Below are 10,141 nucleotides of genomic sequence, written 5' to 3' on the forward strand. Positions count from 1 at the left end.
GAACTTACGAAGCCTTTCGATCACCAATTGCTTCTCGTCAGAACCAGCAACCATTCCAGTTCATGAATGGAACAAGCTTTCTTCAACCTTAGAAACCCTAGAGTTTCGATCCAACAAAGGACTCACCGGTGAGATTCCTCCTGTTCTCGGCCAGCTAGTGAACCTTCAATCACTAGTACTTACCGAAAACTCTTTAAGTGGAGAGATTCCTCAGGAGCTTGGAAATCTGGTGAGTTTAAAACGATTAATGCTTTCAGGAAATCAGCTGTCGGGGAAAGTTTCGGTTTCTATAGGAGCCAAGATGGCTGAGCTCTTGATCATGGACATGAGCAGGAATTCTCTATCGGGTCCTCTGCACAGATCTTTTGTCGGTCTATCTTCACTGTTGAAACTTGATTTGAGCAACAATCAAGTAAGTTGGGAAAGTTCCGGTTTCTATAGGAGCCAAGATGACTGAGCTCTTGATCATGGACATCAGCAGTAATTCTCTATCGGGTCCTCTGCACGCATCTTTTGTCGGTCTATCTTCGCTGTTGAAACTTGATTTGAGCAACAATCAAGTAAGTGGAAGTCTGCCACCCGATCTTTGGAACCTCAAGAATCTCACAATTCTAGATCTCAGAAACAATAATCTCACCGGCGGTCTGGTTCCATCCCTTCAAGGAATGGCTGCTCTGGAAGATCTGGTTCTCTCAAATAACCCATTGGGCGGAAATCTAAGAGAATTTGGTTGGAGAAATCTGAAAAACCTAACTCACTTGGATCTCTCCAATACAGGACTTGTTGGTGAGATCCCAGATAGTATCACAGAGTTGAAGAAATTAAGATTCCTTGCATTGGACAACAATCAGCTCTCCGGTTCCGTCTCCCCGAAGCTTGCATCCATGCCCTGTCTTACGGCTTTGTATCTTAATAGAAATAATCTCACAGGTGAGCTTGAATTCCCTGGGGATTTCTATAGGAGGATGGGGAAGAGATTTGCCTGTTGGAAAAACCCTAAACTCTGTTACAGATTGGGAGCTGGAAACGCAACAGGGGAAGGTCCAGCTGGTGTGGATAGATGCATGAATGAAGTAGAGAGAGTTGTGTATGGTCTGGATTTAGGGAACATGATGGGCAGGGAGGAAACAGTTGGGGGCTCCTTAGGGTTCTCAGCTTATTATTCCATTGGTAGGTTTCTATGGCTAACTTTGATGGAGGTTGTGGTCATCCTTTTTCTTCTTTCTTTAATGTAATTCATGGAGAATAGAGTTTTTATATAACACACCAAATTGATGTTTTTTAACAATGTCAATCTTGTGTTTGAACCTTATTTTTAGGATTGTTTATTATTTGGGAGATGCTATACATCTAAATGTTCATTTCATATCAAATTACTTTAAATGATGGATAACCTATCTTATTAACAGATTGCTCATGAGAAATTTGAGTCCCATCAAATCAAGTTGGATCTATGCTTGGTTGGAAACTAGTGTGCGCTCCAAAAATTTGTATCCAGACTGTCCTCAAAATGACGATCAAGAGAGTTTTATATTGAGGTTTCATGAAAAAATTATATTAATTTAAGAATAATAATAATGAACTCGAAGTGTACCTTGATTTTGAAATGAAATCATGATCGTGGAGATTGAGAATTATGAGAGGATTGATAGAGCTAAAAGCTTTGATGATGAACACCTCAAAATTTTAAAATCTTAATTTTAAAATTATAAATACCAATATATGATGGTGTGGAGATTTTTTGAGCCTCTCGGCATCTAGTGCTCCATCTCTTTCCTACATTAGCAATCTAAGAGAATTAATCCAAATTTAAACTTATGCATTTTTAAAATTCTATATAGTATTCTTTAAGTTTAAACTTTGACTTTTATACAAATAGTAGCCGTTACTTTAATTTATGGTTTTTTAAGGAGATTACAGGTCTTAGGGGGCGTTAGGTAAGATATTTTTAACATGATTTAAGTTAGATTTAGCTTAAATTTAGCCAATCACCATAAATAAGTCAGATAAATCCGTCGTTAAGTTAAATTTAATTTTCGTTTGTTTCGTTTGTGAAATCCAAATTTACTAAATCCACTTAATAAAACAAAATGACATTGATAAAGAAAGATAAAAATTCTACATAATTAATAACAACATATCATTCTCGTTCAATTTGAGATTCAATATGCTGAATTTTCTCTAGTTTTCTGCAGAAATATGTCGAGCCAGAAGCTTATTTTCTCTTTAAAAAATGTCTTCAACCACACACTAGACAATGACAGGCTGGTAGAATGAGCTGTCATCAACTTCAACCTGGATTTTGAACAAATTGAGATGGAATACAAAGTGTTCTTGTTAAATGTGGTGGGCTAGGAAGAGGTATGCGGTTGAGAACCCATACTCAAATTCAAGAACAGAAGAACTCACGTCCGTAAAGAAAAGGAAGTTGGGGGAAACAATAAAAAATGTCTGGGTGAATGACACTCAAGACGCCAGAGATGGCAAGATAAGGTTTATAATTTTGACAGTAGATGGCGAGCTCCTTAGCGCTCCCCCCGGAGAGCCCTCATAAATCCATACCACAAGTAAGACGCCTCTGACACGTGCATAACTTTGAAATCATAATCGTCACAAGCATAGGATGCTTGACCGGATGGAAAGAAGACAGACAACGGATCAGTTGCGGAGCATTCCCCAGTCGTCCCAGAAAAAGGAAATGTTTGAGCAGTCCGTGGGGGATGCCTTGCCTCAATTTTTGATAGAGCAACTAATGTCAAACTCTGTCGATGGTCACACTCTTCTGGAATACACTTCAGTAGAAGCCTACACAGAATCAGCGGAGTGTGCTACTTCCCCAGTAGTACAAATGAGTGAAGAGCACTGAATGTGGAGTTGTATATTCCACACTTTGTTAAGCTGAGACAACTACGGATCATTTCTGAAAATGAATTAGAGAGCTTTCAAAAAGTTAGAAACAAACCTACGAGCATTTCAAAAGCATGCAAGGGAAGTACGTCAACATCCAAGAAGGATTGGAATTGCACACGGACGTAATTTCTAAACATGAGCAGAGAAAGATAGTGGACTGCGTCTTTGACTTGAGAGGCAGAGGCCGAGTAGCAGTTTGAAGAAAAATGACATATTCAAAGCCCTATAAATGGATGAGAGGCAAATGAAGGATCACCATCCAGTGTGGCTACTACTATCATTTTGCCTGCGATAGTGAAGGAAACCCCCCGGGGATCATAAGACATGTTGAGGTAGACCCGATACCTTCAATAATAAAGAGGATGATCAAGAGAATGATTTATTAGCACATTTTACCAGCAGATTGTGTACCCAACAGTTTTATAATTAACTTCTACAAGAAGGGGGGCTGCATTTCACTCCATATAGACTACCATGATTTCTTAAGACAGTTTTGCATAGTCTCCTTCATTAGGGAATGCAACAACATTTTCAGAAAAGAGTTGCAGATCATTGGCTCGGGAAAATTTTGAGGGTCAATAGAGATCCCTATACCAGTTGGATCAATTTTGACACTGAAAGGAAACGAAGAGGATTTGGCAAAACATTGTATTCCAATGGTGTCATAGAAAAGAGTATCTCTCACTTTTCGAAAGATGGGTGACAATAAGGCATCATATGGATACCGACTAGACCTAAACCTTGAAGGGCTACAACCTTTAAAGATATGATTGTTCGGGGATAACACGCCTCTAAGTGTATTCAAAAGAACTTTCATTCAGGAGAATGACTTAGGAGGTGAGGTTAATCTCCCCATAGTTCAATATAACCAAGCAAACATGAATACATGAACACAAGGATTGTAGGCTATAGATAGAGACTACTTTTATATTTTGATCTTCTATTCACAAATAAAGTGATATTTTTGAGTTGTGTACTACTTTATCAGGGTTCAAAAAAGAGTCAACAAAGGACTATTTTATCCCCTGCAATTCAATGGGAATGAATATGTTTTGAAGTCACATATTTGTGTGATTAATTTGGAGTCATTGGACTGAGCATGTCTTAGTTCTAAAATTTTTCATTGAACAAAAAACATTACAAACAAGAAATGCTAATGACAATGACAAACAACCAAAAGAACAAAAAAATAAAAATAAAAAAAGATGTCAGGAAATAAGACGAACAAAAATGATGAAACAATATTCAAAATTGTCTCACAAATTTCAAATATTCTCACAATTTTTCTACAATTCTTCTACAATCACAGCATTCCAGGGTTGGTGCAATGATTCTGATTCCTTTTACATTTTTTATACAATCACAACATTTCAGGCTCAGTGCAACAATTATGTTTCCTTCTACAAATCTTCTACAAGCACAACATTCCACAGTCGGTGCAAGGATTCTGATTTCTTCTACAAATCTTCTATAATCACAATATTCCAGGGTTGGTGCAAGGATTTTGATTCCTTCTACAAATCTTCTACAATCACAACATTCCAGGGTTGGTGCAAGCTTTCCAATTCCTTCCACAAATTTTCCACTATCTATCCACAAATCTCTGGCACTCATGAAATTTCAGGGCAGTGCAAAGTTTCTGATTCCTTCCACAAGTTTCCACAATCTATCAACAAATTTTTCAGACTCACGACATCCAGAGTCAGTGTCAGGATTGTGATTCCATATAATCACAACATTCCAGAATCAGTGCAAAGATTTTGATTCCCTACAATCACAACATTTCAAAATCGGTACGAGGATTCTGATTCTCTACAATCACATCATTTTCGGGTTGGTGCAAGGTTTCTGATTCCTTCGATCAGCTCTTGAGTTAGATGTGAGTCCCCTGACTTTACTTCTCAATCTGATCCTTACATCTAAAATGTTCATTGCATCAAATCAATTGGCCGCAACTATCAAATCCCCAGAAAGGAGTCTTATATAGTTGTTATAAGACTTCATAAAAATACCTCAAATGAGAAACAAAGAATAAACAAACCCCAAAATACAAGCTCTAGATTACACTTGAGCCTCTCCTTAAACACCTTTCTAAATCCCCAGCGAGAGTTCTAAAATCTCAAAACTTAAATCTTTCTTTTGAGCTAAGGTTTCCCAAGCAAGAAACCCAACTCAAACACAAATCTCAAATTAGGTTTGATCTAGAGTTTGTCTTGGGTATTTTTGCCTAGACATTCCTGTAAATTTTGTTGATCGCTTCAGTCAACACCAATACACGCTGTGTAGTTGCTCAGCAAACCACACTTATTGGGGGTTTATTTTTTGACGTCATTTTTTGTGAGGTCTAAATTCTTCCTCTATAACTTAGGGTCTAGTTATAGGACTTTTCTATTAACTATCCTAGAAAACTAGTGATGGGACCCGCCTTTCTTAGACACTCAAAACACTTCTTGACTCTTTTGTACTGGCATTCCACGTCGCAGATTTAAAAACTCAACTGTCATTGATGCTGCCCTCCCAACCAGCTATAACGAAAGTGAAACACAAGTTGAAATCGCAGATGACCACAACATTTTGGGCGAGGCTACCACAAGAGCCGATGAATGCAACATTATCATTATTTTGGATATGTGCGTCAACATGTGTTCCTTCAATCGCGTCGATGCAATCCCGATTGAGTTAAAGTTAGGTTTGACATAACATTGCAGACTCTAACAAAATTAATTATATTGCTCTAGAGGCATTACCTTGAAGAAGGGCATATATCACACATCTTGTGATATCTCAACGGGTGTTCGCTTGAACTTATGATATGAGCGTTTAATGACATAAGAGGAAAGACTAACAAGTGCGCTCAATCCGATTGAAAAGCACATTCTTGTTATTTCGGAGGAGTGTTAAAATTGCTTCATCGCCCCTCGCATTGCTTCATTTTGGGATAATATGAACGGTATTATTGAGAGCACCTCACGTGTAGTGGTCCTCAAAGATCTATGAAGTCCCTGAGCTCCTATAAGTACTTCCAGAAGATTATAAATACTTCGTGACTCATTTGGAACATACTACTAAATCTTATTGGGTGCCCCACAAGTAACTCTCTAACCATTTGTCGCCAATATATGAAGGTGTCATGCATGGCGACCGATCAATGTACAAATTATAATACTCTATTGACCTTACTTTTAATTGAGGTTTAGCTTTCCCTCTTTAGTAGCATATGGTCTAGCTATAGGACTTTTTTGTTGAATATTCCTAGAAAACTCGAAAGGATCCCTCACCATTAGAAACTCTAAACTCTTCATTGCTCAAATTAAAGTTCCACATATTGGTCATAACCTCTAGTACTTAGAGGTGGGGTCAGTATGATAGGACTGCTTGCTCTTAGGGTTGAATCTAGGTGTTGGTTTAGTGCTAAGACACTCACTTTCACTCACTTGCACTCATTATAACCTATATCACTCACAATCCTAAAACCCAAAATTGTTACTTTGATCCCTTAATCCATTGGGGAACTCATGTAGATGGTCCTCTAGACCCACTGGTCCTAGGCTAGGGTTTAAGTAAGACCAGTACATTGAGGACCCAAATGAAGATTTCATTGGTCCATAGCTCATATAGGGTGGTTGGTACCTCAATTCTACCAAAATACCAGTAACTTAAATCCCTAAATCCACCCAAATTACCTACTAAATTTGACAAAAATGCGACCCCAAATTTGACAAAAATTCCCCAATTCACCCAAAATACCCAAATTTATTCAAAATTCATTTCAAACCATTTGAAAATACCCAAATTGCCCAGATTCACCCAAAATATCCCCAAATTTACCAAAATTATCAAAATAACCTTGGCACCCCAAACTTTCCCAAAACATCCAAAGTCACTTCAAATGACTCTAAAATCAATTTGGACCCTTCAATTGAACCCAATTTGGCCAATTCGACCATTTTGACCAAAACCCCTTAATTGCCTTTAAAGGCCCAATTTTCCTCAAATTCGCCTCAAATGTCCATCAATTTGGCCCCAATCCTCCCCAATTTCAATCCTAAACTGAAATTCATATTTTATTTGATCAACTCAAACCAAATCCAAGCCTAACTAGGCCATACTTTGAGCTCAATTTTGATCTACGTCAAACCCCCAATTTTGGTCCTATGAGCTAATCTCATCTAATTGAACCCCATAGCCTACTTAATTTTCCTCAATTTGAATCCTAAATTCTTAATAACAATCATTAACATCAAATTTTACCTTCAATTGGCCTTGGTAAAGCCTCAATAGCACTCAATTTTGACCCAAATCTAAAAATCCCCAAATCTGTCTCAAATTGGTTGTCTCCAAATTCTACCAAATTGAATGTCCTAACCCCAAAATTGACACCCAATTAACTCTTTATTACATTCCTATAGACCATTTTGAGCAATTACCTTAGCCCAACCTAAACCCAAGTCTAACCCAACACCCCCAAGTTGACCAAATACCCAAAATCTCTCAAATTAAATCTTTCAAATTAAACCTCCAAATCAACTCCAAATCACTCCAAATATTTTCTAAATTCCTCATGAAAATCATCTACACAATATTGATCAATCAATTGAGCTCAATGTCATAGCTAGCCTAACCCAAACTCAACTCCAAGCCAATTTGACCCATATGAACCCATGCACCAAATTTACCCAACCAAACTAAATTGGCCAACAAAGGACCACTCCAGCCACCAAGTACACCCTATGGACCAAGCTAAACCCACCTAAACTAGCCAAGATGAGCTATGGACCAATGGTCCCTTGATTTAGGGGATTTCACCCCATATTTGGCCTAAATTCAAATATCTTCTTCATCATCACTTACCCTTAGGAGTTAACCATCATTAGTAGCTCCCTGATCCCTGAGCTAAGAAGTGACTGAACGCTGGCCAGCCACCGAAAATAGCCACCCCAAGGGAGCCCCAAATGGCCAAAACTCAAAATTAAACCTCCCTGACTTGGCTCACTCCCATTAGTCATTATAGTCTTTCTTCCATCCACCTCAGCAAGCCTTAGCACCCAACTCCAAGCCCTTAGCTCCACCAGGCAGCCATGGCTTTAAATGAACCTTAAGGAAACTCAAACAAAATCTCACCAGAGCTTCTCCAAACCATCCCAAGTGTAATCTTCTTGCTCTCAGCCATTGATAGCCAACCCTTTGAGCCAATTTCTCCACTGAAATTTTCCCTAAAACCAGGACAGATCTGTCCACTCCACCATAGTGCATCAAACTTCAATTAATTGTGCACACAACATCCCCACAGTGAAAGAAGTTGATTCCCCACAAAAAGCCCCCTCTGAAATAGTCTCTAACCTAGCTCTAGACCAACACCTGAAATCGAGTTTGATCAAAATCATACCTAGGCAATTCACCAAGGCTTGGCACATCATCTGGAGGTTCATTGGACCCAATCAAAGCTACCAAAACCATCTGATTGAGGCCTCCCCTCTCAGATAATGGTATTGAGCTTCAACCCTAGACCGAGCTTATTTTGATTCTTCATTTGTAATGACTTGATTTCATACTTGATTAACCATATAGATGTGTTCATCTTGAGTAGATGATTGTTTAGAAATAATTCACATGCAATTTGGTTGAGTCTAGATGAAGATCTTAAGGTTTTAGTGTGAGAAACTTACGGGTTAGATCACTTGGGGGCGATAACGGAGAGCCGTCCGATCACGCGAGTATCCAACCAATCGAGGAGATCAAGCCGGACAAGTGGATGGTGTGTGGGCCACGGGCCGTGTTGCAGGTGAAGTGGCGCGTGGATAAGTAGAAAAATATGGATTTTCTAAATTTTTTTAAATGCCTAAACTTCAAAAATTCATATATTTCTATAGAAAAATCATAAAAATAAAAAATATCCTCTTGCTCAGAGAATATAGGAGAATAATGTGGACTAAAAATGAAAATTATTTGGCAAACATATGATATTTAATGAATTAAACACCCTTTGTGGTATTTTAATTCCCTATGATTAAATACAGCTCACCATGACTTGAAATTTTGAGGGTTCATTCCCCATCACAAAGGTCATGTCTTCTAATTTTTCTAAGGTCAGAGGACATTCTTATGCTTCTATCCCTAATTTTCAAGCTAGGGTGACTATTTTGGCTTATTTTAATTACCATAAATCATATATTACTTGAGAAATTATGAAAATAATTTTGGTAGGTTTCTTGTGGTCAGAGAAGTCTAAGAAAAATATTTTGATGTTTTGGATTATCTTGTGAATTTCTTTATTTAATTAAATGCAAATATCTTATATTAATTTATGTAAATTAAATACTTATCTAAAATTGACAAAATCAATCCCACATTGTTCATAAAAATCATGTTTATCCACTGTAAAAATCTAAAAATTATTTGATTAACTTCAAGTATTAAAATGGACTTTATAAGGAACCTTGTATTTTTTTACAGAAATAATTATAATAAATTAAATACACTTAGGAAAATTGTAACAAGTGGTTTTCTGAGTTCCTTGATAGGAAAAATAAAAGTTATTTTTGGTAAAATATTTGATTTTTGAGTCTTCTTTTAAATTTAAAATAATTTAAATAATTGAAAATCCCAAAAATACCAAAATACTTCAAATTTACCTAATTATTCTTTGATCACTTGGGACTTATTAAAATATTTTTCCTAATTTTTCTAAATTAAAAATAATTTTCAAAGGCTTAAAGAGGGATTTTTCCCATTTTCTCATTAAAATAATTACAATAATTTAATTCAAAAAAAATCATGAATTTTTGTCTAAGTATTTCTCTGACCTAGAAAAAGCTTTGATCATTTTCTCATGAATAAAAACTTCATTTTGGAAAGTTAAACAAATCAACATTTGAAAATCCTATTCTTTGAATTTAAATAATTAAATTAAATTAAATCATGAGAGATCCACATATTCTCCTCTAAACATTATAGTTACCTCATGGATATGACACTCTAAACCCTCAAAATCATTTGAGTCGTGTTTAAAGAGTTATGAGGTGAAGTGCCCCAAGGGTAAAAGAGTAAATTTAAACTTTGGTGCCTTAATCAAAATTTAGGATTAACTAAGGGAATATGGGTAATTTTGATCTTAATAAGCATATTTGGATTATTGAAATACAATAGGGTTAAAAGGTAGAAACCCAATCACCACCCTTGCACAACATCAACAAAATCATAATTCTCCTAACCTTCATGACTTGGAAGTCAA

The 10,141-nt window shown here is 36.8% G+C and overlaps 1 protein-coding gene across 1 annotated transcript; it reads left to right on the top strand.

Annotated features, from left to right (window-relative positions):
- Positions 1 to 4: 4 nt before the first annotated feature.
- Positions 5 to 1,329, top strand: LOC110035678 (piriformospora indica-insensitive protein 2-like; the record flags this gene model as incomplete). Its single annotated transcript, XM_020739951.1, has 2 exons — positions 5 to 324; positions 455 to 1,329. Coding segments are annotated over 2 exons (1,101 nt in total), but the record flags the coding sequence as incomplete, so codon positions are not given.
- Between the last annotated feature and the right edge of the window lie 8,812 nt (positions 1,330 to 10,141).

This window comes from Phalaenopsis equestris, unplaced genomic scaffold (genome assembly GCF_001263595.1).
Source record: "Phalaenopsis equestris unplaced genomic scaffold, ASM126359v1 Scaffold199028, whole genome shotgun sequence".
Classification (NCBI taxonomy): Eukaryota; Viridiplantae; Streptophyta; class Magnoliopsida; order Asparagales; family Orchidaceae; genus Phalaenopsis; species Phalaenopsis equestris.